Source organism: Haliotis rufescens, unplaced genomic scaffold (genome assembly GCF_023055435.1).
Source record: "Haliotis rufescens isolate VD_foot unplaced genomic scaffold, xgHalRufe1.0.p SCAF_2, whole genome shotgun sequence".
Taxonomy (NCBI): domain Eukaryota; kingdom Metazoa; phylum Mollusca; class Gastropoda; order Lepetellida; family Haliotidae; genus Haliotis; species Haliotis rufescens.
The window spans coordinates 58,410,194-58,430,999 of record NW_025963890.1 but is presented as its reverse complement, the minus strand read 5'-3'; the positions used below and the strand labels follow the sequence as shown (position 1 = coordinate 58,430,999).

At 38.6% G+C, this 20,806-nt stretch overlaps 1 protein-coding gene across 2 annotated transcripts in view; it reads left to right on the top strand.

Annotated features, from left to right (window-relative positions):
- The window catches only part of LOC124141743 (membrane progestin receptor gamma-like), a 28,394-nt gene extending 8,244 nt beyond the window's left edge, over positions 1-20,150 (top strand). For both annotated transcript variants that reach the window (XM_046509832.2, XM_046509838.2), the window contains exon 3: positions 16,303-20,150. In XM_046509832.2, the coding sequence (XP_046365788.1) occupies positions 16,325-17,365 (1,041 nt within the window). In that variant the 5' untranslated portion in view covers positions 16,303-16,324 and the 3' untranslated portion in view covers positions 17,366-20,150. The remainder of the gene's footprint in view (positions 1-16,302) is intronic.
- Positions 20,151-20,806: the final 656 nt, after the last annotated feature.

Here is a 20,806-nt window from a genome sequence, read left to right as displayed (position 1 = left end):
AGATCGATGCTCATGATGTCAATCACTGAATTGTCTGGTCCAGACTTGATTATTTACAGACCCCCATCATTTAGCTGGAATATTGCTGAGTGAAGCGTTAAACAAGAAACCAACCAACTTGTATTTGTTTTTATATTCTAATTTCAGTCAGTATGTGAATGATAACCGTGAAGGTTCGGGGTAGAATAAGTCTTCAGCAACCCATGCTTGTCGTAAGATGCGACTAATGGGATCGGGTTGTCAGGTTCGCTGACTTGGTTGATGCATGTCATCGTGTTCCAATTGTGTGGATCCATGCTTATGAATTCAATCAAGGGATTGTCTGGTCTACACTTGATTATTTTATGGACGACTGTCATAAAGCTGGAATATTGCTGAGTGCAGTGTTAAACAACAAATTAACAAACACATAATAACAAAGATTCATGTTGCCATTTTTTATGAAGTTTGTACACGATGCTTGGCAAAAGCGGTAACTAACGGGATCGGGTGGTCAGGCTCGCTGACTTGGTTGATGCATCGTATACCAATTGCGTGGATCGATGCTCATGATATCAATCACTGGATTGTCTGGTCCAGACTTGATTATTTACAGACCTCCGTCATGTAGCTTGAATATTGCTGAGTACAGCATTAAACAACAAACAACAACAAAGATTCATGAGGCCATTTGTACATCAAATGATTTGCCTTTCAGTGTTACCCCCAAGGAGCTCTACTGTTCAAGACGTTTTATGCTCTAGTATGTAAATCTAGGGACCCCCTAACATTGCCTAATCATCATCAACTTTAAGCATTAGGGCTATGACAAGGACTCCATTACCTTCAGGCTTAATTTTGAACACTGTCTTTGTATCTGGTACTTCAAAAAGCAGATCAGAAAAATGTAAAATCAATTAAGTGGTCCATTATCAAAGGTGAAATACAAGAAAGTGACAAGGTTAGGGAATCAGTCTCAGATGATGTCAGCTTTAGATAATTTGGAAAGTTTACGAACATGCTTCGTGGGGTTATCATGCTGGTGTTGTAATTTTCAGACATAACCCCGATACGAAACATGCTTTCACTGTATCTCTTACGGTAGAGTTTTTGCACATTACATTAACATTGCTACTTAGCCGGCTCATTTCATTGACGTTACCTGATATTTTGAACATAATGGCGCATTTGTATCAAATTCATAGTGCAATGACTCTCACCAGGAAAGTCTTAAAGTGGACATTACGTGTTCACAGCAGGGAAAAAGGCACTGACTTTGAAGTTTTTGAAAGAACTACCAGGTAAATGATATTGCAGAAGGGCATTAGATTGTTAACAACAGGTAATCCTCATAGTCATACAGACTCTGCTAATTTATGCCTCACAGCTTGAGGCTTACTCGACTTGCATTATAGAAAATACAATTAACAGTCAAGGTTGTCATTGGAGGGTTGCTAAGGATTGTTGGTGGATATACAGTATTACAATGAATCGAGTACAATCATGACGCAATCATGGTTCTAATTAGGAATGAGGTCACTGAGGTTGTGGAGAAATCACTGACTGTTCTGGGCAATATGTAATTCAGAAGCAGTAGATGTTCCTAGTTGTGATGTTCAGATGGCAACTTGTTTGTGAGAACCTCAAGATTGATTAATTGATTGATCCGGCCTGATTGATCTGGTTTCGATTATCCAGATTTCGTGAGTAAGGTGCATAATATGCAGAAGGGCCATCATGCCTCAGATCGAGATCATGTAATCTCATTTCAGGGAGAAATCAGACATTCCAGTCTTGCCTGATGCCTGTTATCAGTAAAAGTGGAGCAGTAATTGGAGTTTTATCTGTGGCTGTAAACAGCATCACATTACTGGCTCTGACCAGATGAGCCTTGATAGCAGCTTCTTCTAGTCTACAAGCCCAAACTCATACTGCAGAATTTTAAATGTTTTAATGATAAAGTATTGACTTTTGAGCTGAGCTTACTAGTTGTAACGAAAATGATCATCTGGTAAATGAGCTTACTAGGCTTGGGTTTCATCGTTCAACTGATGAGGGAGTAAGTATATACATTGTGTTCCTCATAATAAAGAAGTTGACATCCATAAATTCTCTTCCTAATTTGTATCACTTCTAAATGCCTTTCAAAAACTTGAAAAATTAGTTTTAATTTAATTAAATTAAACTATTGTGGTCAACTATTGTGATACTGTTCGTGATGATGATGATGATGATGATAACTATTATGATAATGGCCGTGGTGATGATGGTCAACTATTATGATACTGTTCATGATGATGATGATGATAACTATTATGATTATGGTCATGATGACTATTAGGAACTGTCACATGCGAAATGTTTTGTTTAAACGTAATATGTTTAAACATAATTTTTTTCTCAGTCGTTTAAAATTATTCATGAAGAAACAAGAGATGGCTAAAGTCGTGATAAGAAATAGATTATATCCTTCCTCCCTTGAGTACCCCAGGAAGTAGCAGGAGGTGCCATCTTGCACCGGACTTGATGATCAGTTGTAAAACGAGTATAACTCAATTTCAAGGATACACTACAATTCCATGTTTTTAGATTACCCTACATCAGTATGTAATAACTTAGGCATAAAATCCAGTAATACTGTTTGTGTGTTATTAACTTCTATGCTCATAATCACCAGAGTGAAATTTACTCATTTCTTAACTTCATCAGAGCTATTCCCTCAAAGGCATTGTTAGTTCAATATGATGTAGGATATTAAAGAGTTCAGCTCAGTCTTGAGAGTGGGACTGACTGTAATGGATATGACTATGGCCCCTTTATTGCCCCTCTGTTGGGATTCATTGATCCAAATGCCCTCCTACTCAAAGTGACAGGAGAATCAGATGAGATGAAATAGACAAGACGGAAATAGAAAGTGTTAATGCATATCACTGAATGCAAGACTCCATACAGCCTCTGTATAAGTCACAGTTATGTTCAATATAAGCTTAACCTTCCCTTGCTGTGGAAGACGAGTAGACACGGAAACTGGTCTGCTAGTCTGAGACTAGTGAAACTCTAAATGGACTAGTTGTATTCACCCCAAATCTGGTTATTTTTCATAACAACTTGTCCGAAATTAGCTGCAGATTAGTTGGATATGACGCAGGGTTAGAAATTGGCGCTAGTCCTACCATCCTTGCCAAACCTCCCAATAGTTAAGGTATCATCATGATCATAAGAACTAGTACATACCGTATTCGACGTAATAAGCGCCCAGGGCGCTCTCAAAATTAGAAATAGGGGGCTCTTATCAGAATATTATTTTGGTGTTAAAAGATCGCAGATTTCGTGGTTTATGCTGACTGCCTGAAATGTTTATATATGACACATATATTTTTCCAGGACTTAAATGCCCATAATTAAGGGTACATATAACACACGAGTGCGTATTATACACGAATAAATAAGTCTTGTGTACATTGATCAATCGGAAGGGGTGCTAATTTAGATTGTTCACTAGCCAATATATTAGCAAATATTGCCGTGGGCGCTTAGTAGAGCGGGGCGCTTATTACGTCGAATACGGTATTTGCCATTTTTAAGGGTTTGCTATATATTATCATTATAAGGACTAGTGGACCAAACATGTTAGTTTCTACTACTGTCACCAGACGTATGGTGTTTATCCCTGTAAGACCTCAACTTTTCTTGTAAGTTACATTAGCTGATCTTGAAGAAGACTATCTGGTATCTTGGAAAAAGAATTTTGAAGCATATTATTTAATATGAAGAAGGTTGTTGTAAGTCTAGTCTAGATCGGCAACTGAATCGTGGGAATGGATTTTTTTCTGGCTGTGTGAGCCTGCACATGGGTCATCTTAACGAATGGTGATAAATCATGGATGAATGAGGATAAATAATGGATGGATTATGGTGCAAGGTCGGAGCTTAAACTTCAATCAAGCGTGATGTGTATGTGAGATGTCAGGTTACAGGTCAGTGCATGTATTGTGCATTAGCAGGTGGTTGTGTAACGTTTGTGTCCTTTCTGCATTCTGTAAGTGGAAAGCTTACTGACAAGTGCTGTTGGATGCAGGTTAGTAAAGATTCATGCTCCTACTCTGGATTGTGATATTTGCGCATGTCTCTTGTAGCCTTATTATTTACTGTGAGTGTTGTTAATTGCTTATTCTTGGTCAGTGAAGGTTTCATGCTTCAACACTTGATATTGATATTCATGTCCCTGTAGGTTGAACCTTCATAACTTAATTGTGATATTCATGTCACTTGTAGTTGTAGCTTCTACACTTGATATTGATATTCATGTCCCTGACGGTTGAACCTTCATCACTTGATTGTGATATTCGTGTCCCTGTAGGTTGTTCCTTCAACACTTGATTGTGATGATCATGTCACTTGTAGGTTGTTCCTTCAGCACTTGATTGTGATGATCATGTCCCTCGTAGTTCTACCTTTAACACTTGATTGTGATATTCATGTCCCTGTAGGTTGAACCTTCAACACTTGATTGTGATATTCATGTCCCTGTAGGTTGAACCTTCAACACTTGATAGTGATATTCACGTCCCTGTAGGTTGAACCTTCAACACTTGATTGTGATATTCATGTCCCTGTAGGTTGAACCTTCAACACTTGATTGTGATATTCACGTCCCTGTAGGTTGAACCTTCAACACTTGATTGTGATATTCACGTCCCTGTAGGTTGAACCTTCATCACTTGATTGTGATATTCATGTCCCTGTAGGTTGAACCTTCAACACTTGATTGTGATATTCACGTCCCTGTAGGTTGAACCTTCAACACTTGATTGTGATATTGGTGTCCCTGTAGGTTGAACCTTCAACACTTGATTGTGATATTCACGTCCCTGTAGGTTAAACCTTCAACACTTGATTGTGATATTCATGTCCCTGTAGGTTGACCTTCAACACTTGATAGTGATGTCCCTGTAGGTTTAAATGTTCAACACTTGATAGTCATGTCCCTGTAGGTTTAAATGTTCAACACTTGATTGTGATGTTCACGTAGGGTGAACCTTCAACACTTGATAGTGATGTCCCTGTAGGTTTAAATGTTCAACACTTGATAGTCATGTCCCTGTAGGTTTAAATGTTCAACACTTGATAGTCATGTCCCTGTAGGTTTAAATGTTCAACACTTGATAGTGTTATTCTCGTCCCTTGTAGTTGTAGCTTCAACCCTCAATAATTAATTTCAAGGGTCCTTACAGGAAATATTGAGGACCTTATAGTAATGAAATAGTGTAGTGTATTGTGATGTTAGTTTTTATAATTATTGTAATTACAGACCTGTATTTTTCTTTGTATTTGGTCCAGTGAATATAATTGTGCGTCCATTAGGATGCAATATATATTTTCTAAGCGTCCATTCTATACATTTGTGCGTACTGGACGCACATGTCTGCATCGTGTAAAACCTGGTGGTATCTATGTCACTTGTAGGTTCAAGCTTTGACTTTACATAGTGGTGTACATGCCCCTTGTAGGTCAGATTAATGTACTTTTATATGCTTGTCAGTTTCCGTGAAGATCCACTTAAGAATATGTCTTCAGCAACCCATGCTCACCACATGCTTGTTGTAAGAGGCAACTAACTGGATCATGTGGTCAGGCCCTCTGTCTTGGTTGATGCATGTCATCCCAATTGCATGGATCGATGCTCATGATGTCAATCTCTGGATTTACTGTCCAGACTCGATTATTTACAGACTGCCATGATATAGCTGGAATATTGCGGCATTAAACAACAAACAAACAAACGAACAAACTATTTGATCATGATCACATGCTTATGATATAGTCAGAATTCTTCAATGGACTCTGCTAATAACCAAGATTTCATTTTATTATTTCCAATCCAGAACAATAGTTGGTTGGGTTTTTATCAAATGAAATACCTAAGAGAAGCAAGCTAAGTCCTGTACATATCTTTTCGCATCCAGCAATGACAAATCACTGGAGTTCATATTGATTTTTGTGTCTTTTCAGAATGCAAGCTGCCTACCCTAGCATTAAAAAGTGTGCTGCTTGTCTGTGGTAGACATTTGATTAGAATCATTTTTTTCTTCCAGCTCCTATACAGACCATTATTAATGTCAGATACTATCATTTAATGCCAAGCAAAGGCATTTACAATATGATTTCTAATACTCTGTAGCTACTCAAACCTAATACCGACAGTGCTCCTTTAGAGCTTCACTGAGTCCAGGCTCTGTTCAGTTAGACAATACCCATGATGGACACTTCAATGACAGCACCATAGGGAGCAGTGAGATCATGATGTTCATCAAGTAAAGGGCAATTTTCTCCACATGTATAATTGTGCCTGGGCTTCTCCTCCTGTGCAGTTATCTGGCTACAAAATTCCAGTGTTCCAGAGCCATAAAACGTGATTCACTCTCTCTTCAGCTTGCCCCACACTGTTTTAATTCCAGGGCTTGGCTGTGCACCAGTCCTGTCATCTGGCATATTACTATAGGGGAATGTATTATTACTCAGTTTAAAGTCAATCAGTAGCTAACTGCAAATCCCATTTATTTGATGAAGTGGGTGCCGTGTTTAATATTACTCAAGAACATTTACGAGTGTAGCAGAACAACCAGCTACTGATCTATGAGCACATGTGAAATAAAACAGACTAGATGGGTTTGAAGCAATGTTCATAGTTAACATGGGCAACCCCAATAAAATATTTAAGCTGTATAATGTTCCACACATTTATGCAGTATTAGGGACCGGACATATTTTTCAGAGGGGGATGAGTCAGAGGGTTTTGATGCACTAATGTACTGAAAATAATTACCCTCCCCTAATGCTTGTCAGATTTTTGGATGACCTTCCCCATGTCCTTGTACAGGGGCGGTCGGGTAGCCTAGTGGTTAAAGAGTTCACTCATCACGCCGAAGACCCGGGTTCGATTCCCAACATGGGTACAATGTGTGAAGCCCATTTGTGGTGTCCCCCGCCGTGATATTGCTGGAATATTGCTAAAAGCGGCGTAAAACCATACTCACTTGCTCATGTCCTTGTACAGCCCTATTTGTTTGCCCCTATTTTGTCAGCACCATACTCATGCTTGTGGGTTTCATCGAAGTGGTGAACATTTCAGACCTGCATCACTTAGGCTTTCCTCCTACATCAAGCTGACACGCTGTGATATCACTGGAATACTGTTCAGGGTGGCTTTGAACCCAACTCACTGACTTTATTGCCCCAGGTACTTCCAGATGAAGATAATCTCAACATGTTCCTTCTCCCATTCCATGATGAAATGCATCAAATACGTAGACCTAGCCTTGTGTCTTGCTTCAGCTAATTGTTTGAATACATGACACTTTTTATTCTTTGTCATAATGACTTTACACGCCACAAGGTGGGATGAACATGATGAATGTGCAAAGAAAAACAATAAAAAAACCTAATATAATACGTTCATATTCTAGGACATTGACACCAACTATCATACAAAATGTCTTATAGAGTTTAGTAAATTTAATAAATTAGTCATGCTATCGCCTATAGAAGAATGTTCTATCTAAATTTGAAAATTATGAAAATGTCCTTATGCCATTTGTTTCCAGCAACATCACTTATGGCAATTCTTATATGAGAACACCGTTCTTTCCCTGTAAAAGATTGTTAATTCTAAACCAGGTGCCCGTGGCACACAAAATGGGGAACAAGTCTATATTTTGTTCAAAAGAGGAAGTTGTCATCTCCCGAGGCGAGGGAGTTAACTCACTAGAAAAGTCCAGTTTCCACCCTTTAAGGAATAATGGTGTTATATTTTGGCTGGACTAACAAGTCTATGCATAGTCCAACCAAAATCGCGTCACAAAATCGACATCAGGTTTGTAAACTGCCATGCAGAGTTAGGTTGATTGCAGGATTTGAAAGCCTGTGTACCGTCAACTCGGCGTCAACAGATATTTTCCAAATCTTTTAATGTTTTTAATCAGAGTGCTCACATGATTTGATGCACTTCGCAAAGTAAGACACATTTTATTTCAATATAGATTTTGATTATTGATCAGATTGTCCTGACTGGGCGCAGTCATTTTGTTTGAAGCAAATGCTACGAAGTGATATGAGAGGGAGAATCTGAATGGTCGATAGGAGGGGCATAGAAGGGACAACTCGTAATAGCCTATTTCGGCAAGGGTGGAAAATGGAGTTTTAGTCAGTTAACTCCCTTGCCTAGGGAAGATGGGAAGTTGTATAAGTTCTTATTTTCCTAAAGTCTGAGGTATTTTAACAATGCAATACAGTAAAAAATTAAGCATGAAAGCCTCATCTCTTTATTGGTCCTGTTATTGATAATATACCTATACAAAGCCATAACAGTAGTTATAATTCTACTAACATGAATTGGGAATTATTATTTCCAATTTGGGAATTTTTACAGACATTGCTCCTGACTTAGGATGACTTAGATTCAACTCTGTATATCATATGCGTTCTTTGACAATTGTGACGCTTTGAGTCACATATAAATATGCATAGTATCATGAACTCTCTGCATCGGTAATCTTCTCGTATTTATCGAGGAGAGGATGCATCAACATAGCAAACATAATGCCTGTTGACAAGACTCTTATCAAAACCACTATCTACTAAATCAGTATTTCACCTCTGCTTGGGAAATTGGGAAGTTTGTGATATTGTTTGGACAAGAAATTGTGAGGAATTATGTGTCATATGTTCTTCCTGATCATGCTGATAACACACCCGTAGATCTCCCACTTCACAAGTGTTGCTTGTAGTCAATGTAATGGGATGCACTTTCCTCTCGACATATGGTGGAGGCTCTCACGTTTCTTTACATAATGACAATTACTAATCACTGATGAAAGGCAGTACCAATTCTCAAATGGACTTGTATTGGGAAATAGCAATAAACTGTGGACTCAATTTTTATCTCGACTCCTGTTTTAATTATTGATTGAGTGAGTAAATATTGATAGTCCATAACAAAGGAAAGGAAAAGTTGCATTGGTCGATAGTTCTGTAGTTGACTGATGCGTGACTGAGGATAGTTATTTATACCACTGAAGTTGTTCAGAGTGCCTCCATTCTGTTTTTTTTGCAATGTATGATAAGACATTTATGTGGAATGTATAGCACTATTAACAAGATTGTCCTGCGTGTTCATTATTAAAATTTGGGTAACTGTTGGAGAGTGAGTGAGTGAGTTGGGTTTAATGCCGCTTTTAACAGTATTCCAGTAAAATCACGTCGTGTCAGTTTAATGTGGGAGGAAAGTCCGAAGTGATGCAAGTCTTAGAAGTTTGTCACTTCACTGAAACCCATGAGCATGGGTATGGTGCTGACAAACCTAGAAACATAATCAGGGTGAACCAGGATTCGAACCCACAATCATAGGTTTCTGGAGTGTCCAAGGGAAACAACTATAACAGCGAATTGCGGTGCCTTAGACGACTGGGCCACCCATGCCCTCAACTTTTGGAGAACTTCATCCAAGGTGTGAGGTCATTTGGGGCATTCTGTTTTTCAATTTTCACTATGACAGTTTCAGATGATTGACGGGGCGGTCGGGTAACCTAGTGGTTAAAGCGTTCGCCCGTCACGCCGAAAACCCGGGTTCGATTCCCGACATGGGTACAATGTGTGAAGCCCATTTCCGGTGTCCCCCGCCGTGATATTGCTGGAATACTGCTAAAAGCGGCGTAAAACCATACTCACTCACTCACTCACTCACTCACTCACTCACTCACTCAGATGATTGACTTTGTTTCTGATATTTTTAAAGATAGAGGGCTTGTTGGGTAGTCTAGTTGTTAAAGTGTTAGCTTATCAGGCAAAAGGCCCGGGTTTGATTCCCAACATGGGTACAATGTGTGAAGCCCATTTCTGGTGTCCTCTGCCTTGATGTTGTTAGAATATTGCCAAAAGCGGCATAAAATATTACTCACTCACTCATTTATAGCCACCACCTCTGTGGTCCAATGGTACAGTGTCCACCCTGAGAGCGGGAAGTACAGGGTTTGATCCCCGGTTGAAGACGTTAAAATATGGTACTTGTTGTTACCCTGCCTGGTGCTCAGCATGAAGGGCCTGAAACAAGGACTGTTTGTCTCAGTCAGTATACTGTGTTTGAGTGTATTCGTGTTAAACCGTGGCATCGTATCTCAGTCGGCTAGCACTATAAAATCATCATTTTTTAGACTAGTGCATGTTCGTCTCTACACAAGTGCAATAATCTTGAAAGCGACGTTAAACCCCATTTCTCCTGACCACCTCACCATTCATTTATAGATTGAGAGAGTGGACTTGCAAGTTGATAAACTCAAGGTCATTTTCACTGCATTTGAGTTAATTGTCAAGACCAGTGATTGTTGTTGTGAATTTGAACTTATTGATACATTGTGAATGTTGATGTTTTACATTGTATTGAACATACGCTCATGTAATGCTTCCACAGGCAGTGAGGCATTTACAATCAGTGTGCTTAAAATTACAATTGCTCTAATATATTCAATATTTCTTCAATGTGAAACTAACAAGCCAGAATGAATAATGAAAAGACGAATAATGATTTATACAGCTTCATCATGTTCATAATCAAGTGCTTTGATCACCTGGAACTAGTGGACGGTGGTGATGGGACAATCAGGAATGGCACAACCACCCGTTAGTACTTTGTACAATCACCACTAATGACATTGCATGTCGGCTTCATTGACACAGCTGGCAACCTTCAGTAGACACGCCCATCAGACACGATTTGACAGCTTTGTCATTGCTATTGATTGCAATCAGAACACAGTTGTTTTCTGTGGCCATTTAGCTGGTGATGTTTGGCGTGGTGAGCAGATCCTGGCACATGACTTGATTGTACGCTTGGTGAGCGGAGTAAGTAGGCAGCCATATGTTGTACATGTTGTAGAGGTTGTGCCTTTTAAGATGGTGTTTGCATCTTTGGGAAGTAGTTGATATTTCAGGAGGGATCACTGGTTAAGGCTAGATATTGACCATGCAGCGGTAGAAATTGGCACTAAGTCCTGTCATCCTAGCCACACTGCCCAATAGTTAAGCTATCATAAGGACAAGCAGATATTTTTAAGGGTTTCGGTATATGTCATCATTATAACTTATATAAGGACTTGTAGAGTAAAACTGTTTGTTTCTATCACTGCCATGGATGTAAATAGACGTGGTTATGTATCTTTCTTTAAAAACGTTCTCTGAAAGAATGCTATATGTTCATAAGAATATATTAGATCGTTAAACTTTAATGATACTGACCAGTTGATTATATTCTATGAGAGGCGGGGCGATGGGGTAGCCCAGTGGTTAAAGCGTTCGCTCGTCACGCCGAAAACCCAGGTTCGATTCCAGACATGGGTACGATGTGTGAAGCCCATTTCTGATGTCCCCTGCAGTGATATTGCTGGAATATTGCTAAAAGCGGCGTAAAACCATACTCACTCTTTGAGAGGCATTTAGAAGTTGGAGTACTAAGTAAGGATGAGATATTTGGATGGACACCTTCTTTATTACAATTAGGAGTGACGTTTTGATGTAGGTTCTAGCACCTTTATCAAGCAAGTGATGTACAGAGTATGTTTGACAAGTATATATACAGGTATGAGACACTGATTATGCTCAAGACAGGTCTACTTCTGAGATATTACTAGACATTCCACGAAGCAATCTACCCAGTGTCAAAACTACCCTTCAGATGAGTATAATGTATATACCGTATTCGACGTAATAAGCGCCCCGCTCTAATAAGTGCCCATGGCGATATTTGCCAATATATTGGCTAATGAACAATCCCAATTAGCACCCCTTCCGATTGATCAATGTACACAAGACTTATTTATTCATGTATAATACGCACTCGTGTGTTATATGTACCCTTAATGATGGGCAATTAAATCCTGGAAAAATATATCTGTCGTATATAAACATTTCAGGTTGTCAGCATAAACCACGAAATTTACGATCTTTCAACTCTGTTTTTTTCCACTAAAATAATATTCGAATAAGAGCCCCCTTTTTCTAATTTTGAGAGCGCCCTGGGCACTTATTTTGTCGAATACGGTATGTATTTTAATAAGTCATTTCTGCAGAATTATCTTCATCCTTCCCTGATCGCGTGTTTGTTTGTCTAGTCCTAGATCGCCATCATATAAGTGAAATATTGCTGACTGCAGTGTTAAACAACATTCATTTAGTCCCTCATCCTAAATGGATGTCAGTTTGTGTATTAAATTATTATTGTTATACATAGAAATATTACCTAGTCAACCTCACTTCAGCTGTAGAGGGAGGGAGTTAGGTTTTAATCAAATGTTTTCAATATTCTACTCCTGTCATGAAGGGGGCCACTAGAAAATGGCAGGGTTAGAAATTGGCACTTGTCCTATAGTCCTTGCCAAACTGCCCAATAGTAAAGGTATCCTAAGGACTAGTAGAATTTTGACATTTTTAAAGGTTTTGCTATATGCTATCATTATAAGGACTAGATGACTGAAACTGTTAGTTTCTACCGCTAAATGGGCTTCACACATTGTACCCATGGGGAGACTCATACCAGGGCCTTCAGCATGAGGAGTAAACGCTTTAACCACTTGGCCACCCCACCACCCTCTTGAGCCTTAGATGCAAATAGTGATAGGATCTATATGAGCATGCATATCCTACGAAGCCAGAAATGATTACAGCTTTCAGGATGCGTTAAACTTCAGACTGACACGGGCTAGTGGACATTTCGATCCCTGCTCTTACTGAATCTAATTTGAATGTTAACCTCCACTGTGGCAGCAATATTGGAATTGCAAATAACTTGTACAATCATTTTGATGAACAGTGTATTCAGGATTTTTTTTACATTTGAGCCCAGTATGGTTTGATCTCATGAGTTGTCACATGATGATACAGACGTAGCAGATGTTTTTGGCATTTTTTTTATTTGGTGTGTACTCGGTATCAGACTGAAGAGTACTGTTTTATTAGCGCAACTTGCAATTTTGGTGATCTATTAGGGTACTGTTATATGCTATATATATATATAGGGTTTATGCTTTTCAAACAATACTTATTGCAATATTCTTTCTGTGTTCCCCAATATTGGGTAAAAAAAACAGAAATTCTTTCTCAAATGATGTTTCCCTTCAAAATTGATTGACAAAATGGTGGAAACAAGCAAGTATCCATCTGTATACCCTGTATCCATGACTACAAAATGGTGTCCGCATTGTCTTTGACATCAGAATATTACCTTTTGTATGTCCAAATAAGGATCTGCATGTACAATCAGTATCAAGCACTTCAGCTCCTAATATATCGCAGTATGTTTCACAATACACATACCTGTATTACGCAATATATTGCAACACAGTATTTTGGCCAATACACAGCCTTAGTGGACATGGAGGGTCCTGTTGACATAGTTACTGCAATTATCTATGCAGAGTTGTGTCTCTTGTTTGTGTCTGGATATGGTGGTCATGTGTTTGAATCTGTGTTTACCATGTTTACCATGTTTACCATGTTTACCATGTTTACCTTTGAAATATAAAAGATTGCCAGGCTGCCATCAGGATCCACACACTTTAGATTGGTTGGTTGGTTGGTTTGTTGTTGAACACTGCACTCAGCAATATTCCAGCTGTATGACAGCGGCCTGTAAATAATCGAGTCTGGAACAGACAATCCAATGATTAATATCATGAGCATCAAGCCATGCATTTGGGATCGATGACATGCATCAACCATGTCAGCGGGCCTGACCAACCAACCCCGTTAGTCGCAAGGCATGGGTTGCTAAAGACATATTCTACCCCGGATCTTCACGGGTCCACACACTTTAGAAGCTGCAGACCCTGACTAAACTCTTCAGGCTCTCATTGAAAAAAATGCAGATTATTCAGGGTTAGAAATTGGCACTAGTCCTATAGTCCTTGCCAAACTGCCCAATGGTAAAGGTATCATAAGGACTAGTAGAAAATTGCCATTTTTAAGGGGTTTGCTATATGTTATCATTATAAGGACTAGTGGACGAAAACTGTTAGTTTCTAACGCTGTTATTGTGACAAATAAAGCAACACGTAAATTCAATGCAGGCCATCACCTTGAAACAATGGGCCCAACGCAAAATCTCACTGCCTCAGGCCTGTGGTCAAAGGAACCAAATATCTGAAATATACATCAAGTCCGACACTATACCACATTCAATGAGATGACCAAGCACACGGAGAACGTGTGTGGACATGATGTACAGCTCAGAGTACATAGACATACAGGAATGGCAGTTGCCAACCACATACAAGCAAGTCCCGTTAATCTGACATGGTTGGTTGCATATGATTATGTCGGATTAACGAGTAGATCAGATAACTGAAATTAAGTAGTAGCAACGTTTATGATAAAAAATTCAGACAACTACACGATAGATAACGATACAAACCCGTATTAAAAAAAAGAAAAAGCAATATTCATATTGTTATGTTACTTTGTTAGCTGAATATGTTTTCTAATCATGCAGCCTCTAAAGCTTAACACAAAACTTTAGTTATGGGCTGTATAACTGATTCAGAATACTTTAAAAGCATAGTATGGAATGGAAGTCGCCAGTTTGAAACTTGTGTCGTGAAGCTCAAGAAAGTGGTTTTCTGAGTGGCTAATGTTGACTTCCTGTTAGTCATTTAATTGGTTGGTCAAAGTTTGTGAAAGGTCATTCAGACGTGACCTGTTATGGGATGTTCTCAGCAGTAGCAAGAACATGTACATATGATATAAATGAGATTAAGGTAATCTAAGCATGGGATTAATCCTGTTTTGTTCATCCTTAAGCAAGTTTATCTCTGCTGCCGTTGTAATATCAAACACGTGCTGTCACCATAGACTAGGATTCACGAGTGATTTTAGTAATTTGATGCAAATTAGGTGTGTTGGAGTGCGAGACTGGCAGATTAACAGGTCTAAATAGCACTGATTTAATCGGTTCCCATCATTAGTGTCGGACAAAGCTATTTGTCAGATTAACGAGTGTCGGATTAACGAGACTTGACTGTATGACAGGGCCTTTGATCTTGGTTATCTTGTCAAACAATGTTATGATTTCATAGTCAAGGCACAGTTCATCCATGTAGTGAAAATGTCCAGTACAGTAACTGCAAACTTTTCATCCAAAATATTAGGCTTGAACACTTGAAACCAGGACAATCTTCGTCAGTTGACCTGACTTATCTCATGTGGTTATTGGGTCGGTCGGGTAGCCTAGTGGTTAAAGTCTTCGCTCAACACGCCGAAGACCCGGGTTCAATTCCCGACATGGTTACAATGTGTGAAGCCCATTTCTGGTGTTCCCCGAGGTGATATTGGTGGAATATTGCTAAAAGTGGCGTAAAAACCTCACTCACTCATGTGATTATGCCTTATTTGGCATATCCTGCCACTTATTAGATCACTATGCTTGTCGTAAGACGCGACTAGCGGGATCGGGTGGTCAGGCTCGCTGACTTTGTTGATGCATGTCATCGATCCCAATTGCGTGGATCGATGCTCATGATATTAATCACTGGATTGTCTGGTCCAGACTCGATTATTTACAGACTGCCGTCATAGAGCTGGAATATTGCTGAGTGCGGCGTTAAACAACAAACCAAACCAATTATTAGATCACACTTCAAGCTGGAGAAGTGTATGGTTTCAAATCATTCAAATATTATTGTGACATAAGGTCAGAATTGTGTTTTTCTTAGTCAGCAGTCGTGATCAGTGCATTTGTCTAAAGGTGAACTCAAATGGGTAATAAATAAATTATTACACTTACATGTGTGTCATGATAATCTTTTCACAAAACTCGTGTAAGAATTCATGTATTAACCTCATTCTCGCTCACGAAATACATGAATTCTGACACTCATTTTGTAAAATCAGTATGACACACACGCTCATATAATAATATCTATTTATTCAATCAATTTGTTAATATCTCGTATTCAAATTCTTGTGATTGCCAATTAATGCTTGTGTTATTAGATTTCAAAGGTAGGGCTACCTAGATTAAGTTTACATCACATTTTTGACCACTTGCGTTAATGTGGTGACACATGAATTTACGGTAGATGTCCTTTGTTGGTTTTGCTGCAAACTTGCAAATACCTGTATCTAGCACATCAACATTCTCACTTCTTCATTCATTGAATGCAAAGCAGCTCAATATGCTATTAACATGCATAAGTACCATGTAATATATATTCCTGCTATCATTCAGTAGGCTATGAATATAATATCAAATTCATCTGACAGAATATGTTCTCATTACAGATAAACTGCTAACTCAGACAAGATGGCCGGACAGTCCTTGCTGAAGAAGTTGACACCAACCACAACCAAAAAAGGCATCCCGAAACTGTTTCACGAGCCTCATGTGGAAACAGGCTTCCGACACATGCATCAACCCTGGACCTACTACTGCCTCAGCTTTCTCCAGATCCACAACGAATGTATGAACTGTTGGACACATCTGCTGGCCCTCATCGTAACATTGGTACGAGTCGGAATCTTCTGGAAGGAGTTCGACCTCATCGGTGACCAGTACATGTGGCCATTGTCTGCCGGTCTCATTACCATGGTGATATTATACATCTGCAGTACATGTGCGCATTGTTTTTCAAACAAATCAGAACTTATCCATTATACGTGTTTCATGGTCGACTATGCGGGTATTGGACTTTATGGGCTCGGGAGCGTGATCCTCCATCATTCTTATTGCTTTCATGACAGTCTTCTGAACAGTGCGTTGGACGTGTACTCTGTTCTCATTGGTGTCTTTTTGAGCATTTTGGTTTGTGTTTGTTGTTCAATTTCTAAAACACGTTACTCCCGTCCATATCCTTTCGCACGTCGGATATGGCAGCTGAGTTCGGTGTTTGCTGTGTATATCTGGCTGATATTTCCGGTGTGGCATCGCGTCATGCTGTACATGATGGGCCAGGAACCATGGGACGACGGCATGGGGCATCATATTCAGCAAATGATGTGGTTCTTCTCTGGCGGGTTCTTTTTCGGGTCAGATATTCCACAACGGTTGTTTCCGGGTAAATTTGATTTCTTAGGTCACAGCCATCAGATCTTCCATGTTTGCATAATGATGACCTCGTACAAGCAGCTTGATGGTGTCTATCAAGATATTTTACGAATGAAGCTCTCAGGAAGTTTGAAGAAGTTGCCCCCACCAACTTTCAACAGTACCTTTGGAGCAGTTTTGTTTGTGATATGTGCGAATCTTATCAGCGTGTGCATCTTCAGGAAAATTGCTGACTGGAAAATTAGGAGTGATCGAGAAACAGAAAAGGCAGTCAAGAATGGAAATGGAAAATGTTTGTAAAAGTCAAAAAGAAATTGTTATTTTATAGATTTGAAAAATAGTGTTTGCATAGATCTTTCTTTGAAAAGTTGGTAGGTGTAATTGTGAAGTTGTACTTTAGAAAAAGGATAGTGTTTATTTTCGAATTTGTTTTGGAAGTGTTTAAAGCCTTGTGCCATCTGAGACAGGCAAGGATTTTGATAGAACACTTTTGTGTTCTATCATTACTGAAGATACGTAGGTCTGTATCTATTCAGATTGTTTATTACTGTATACTTAATGAATTGCTTGAATGATTTGCTGTGAATTACTTTGAAGTGATAATTGTGAATGAATGCTATGTATTATAGTGTTTTTATTGTAGTCAGTTTTCTGAGAGAATGTATCATTACAGATCCATGTGTAAGTACAGGCTGAAAAAGAAATTCTCTCTATGCTTGAACATTTGTTAACTTATCCAAGATTGTTAATATTAGGTTTGTAGCGCTCACATTATTTCTAACATGGTGTTCAGAAGTCACACAGATCTACCAGTAATATTACTCAGTTTATGATGAAGATGTGGTTATGGGTAATTTCAAATTCCTGACATAACAATTTCTTCCAGTCCCCGCTGTATTTCGCAATTCTGCAGTCACAGAATGCTTTGCAGAAAAGCCCACTCAGTGCAGAAATGTACATGCAGAAAATTACTTTTTGATTAAAGTTTACTGAAACGGACAGTTAGTATTTGAATTGTGCATGGTGTTAATTAAATCATTCCAAAAATTATTATAGGTGTTATATGGAAGAAAGATATGAAAATTTACAAATGATCTTTTGGACCTTTTTAAGTTTTGAGAAATGGTTAAATGAATCAATTTTGTTTTGAAGTGAAATTGACTTTTGTCTGATTATCTTACCGAAAATGCATGTCTGAATGTTTACACTCGTGATCACCAGATTCACTTCAATAGGCTTGTCTTGCCATAGATAAGTTTATCAGAACAATGCCTGCCACAAGTCAAACAGGGGAAAAACTATGAATTTCAGGCGAACTAAGCTTTAAAAGTTTGCAGAATTGTGTGCAGAATTTTAAGAAAATGACTGCAGAATTTTTATTTTTTGGTCGCAGAATACAGCGGGGATGGTTCTACAACCAATGTAGATTGAGATTTGCGCATGTGCTGTAGGACACTTTGCTTATTACCTATAACAAAGACTGTTGTGTATAGCAGTATGTAGTCTCACCCAGGGTTGGGGATAGGTGGGCCAGTGATCAATGTCAGCTCAATCAGCTACCAGGATCCTCTTCTAAGCAATAGTTTCAATCCCAGATTCCTGCAGAATATGGTCCTGGGTGTTTCAATGTCAGTACCATATGCCTGTTTGTACCATTCACAGAAGTGGCAACTAGATTCCTACTTGTACCTTTCACAGAAGTGGTACATAAGTTTACTTTAGCATGTTTAGGCTATCTTCACACTTTAAGCTGGCATGCCATGGTATAACTGAAATAATGTTCAAAGATGTGTTAAGCCCAATTCACCCATAGTCTGTTTGGTGATGAATAAACTTTGTCCTATTGAGGAAAAAGTCCATTTCAAATGTATATTCATCAGGCTAAAAGCATATTAACCATTTTCTTGTTCTGTCAATTTGATTCACACTGCTCTTTGTTGAATGTCGACTGATATATACTGATGGAAACAAATAAGGGAACAATGAAAAATATAGGGAAATAAGCTTTCATGTCAATACGTTTGAAATAGCACGTACTTCAACATGTCGGAACCAAATGTTGAGACGTGTTTGTGTGCATTGTTTCCGGCGTGTATTTGGTAGACAAGCCTGTTAACCTATGACAGCACATCATTTTACTGAGTCCAAAACTAAGTGTGCCCTTGTTCATTTCCATCAGTATATGTGTATGCATAGTGTTTCCAACTCATCTCCACTGCATCCCTTGATGAGATGGTAGTGTGGATCAATAGTCAGAAATGTGTATTTTCAGAAAAGGCTGACCATCACTGAAATGTCCAATCAGTGGTACTTGTTGACTGGTACATCTTTGAACAATTCTCCATACACAATATATGATATCTATACTTATATTCTAAAGAAACAGGTCTAATATTTTGTTTGTTGATTTTTATTATTTTGTTGTGTTTATTTGTAGAGATACAATTATCATGACAATGATGTTGTTTATGAACATCACATTTAACCACATCTGTATCTATACATACAGACAGGCTCATTCGAATATTAACAGTATGATATATATGACACATTGTTATTCTTGAAAGCTGTTTTAACCAGATATCATATGTCAAACTGCCAGCAGTCTTTGACCGTATTGTTGAGGATCATATTTATCCCATGATGCATCAGTGATATGAATTCGGACTATACACTTACTGTATTTTCTTGAGTATAGTGCGCACTTTAAAAAACAACAAAACAGCTGTGTAGAACGGAGTGCGCATTATACACGCCATAATGAGCAGTCTTTGACCGTATTGTTGAGGATCATATTTATCCCATGATGCATCAGTGATATGAATTCGGACTATACACTTACTGTATTTTCTTGAGTATAGTGCGCACTTTAAAAAACAACAAAACAGCTGTGTAGAACGGAGTGCGCATTATACACGCCATAATGAGCAGTCTTTGACCGTATTGTTGAGGATCATATTTATCCCATGATGCATCAGTGATATGAATTCGGACTATACACTTACTGTATTTTCTTGAGTATAGTGCGCACTTTAAAAAACAACAAAACAGCTGTGTAGAACGGAGTGCGCATTATACACGCCATAATGAGTTTTGATGGTTTTTTCCCCAACGGAAAGACATTACCGTGAGCACGTAACATCGGAAATACCATGTCAACAAATCCATACTTAAGTACGCAAATTATTATTATATTAGTATTGTATTAAGCAACATATAAGCAGTATTGTCATTTTATCAATGTACAGCACCAGTAACAGAAAACTTAGTCAAAGTGTATTCAGATCTCAGAGGATCTTAGTTCCTCTTATATTACACTGTAATCAGAATTTAGGTGGCTGATTCTTCTTACCGCCATCACAGATCTCGTGAAAACCACAACAGACAGCTGACTTGGAATTGTGAGAGAATTAAATCGGAATTGTTTATGTTTCCCTATATTGGTCACAATATTTACTCAAGAAGTAAAACAGTTGTCATACTTCATTCAATAATATTATTTCACATGCTTGATTTGCTTTCTTTCACCTGTTGGTGAATAAGAATCATGACCTTCTTTTATAAAAGTTGACCTAACATTGAGAGACTCATCCTCCTTTGCTGCATCGGATTCTAGCCCCAAGTGTAGCCGATGTGTAATGTGTCAGCGATTTATCTAGGACTCCAAACTTGGCAGACAATTTGAGGAAAAAGTCATTACTTTGCTCAATATTGGAATTTTTAAAAGTTCATAGTTTACCA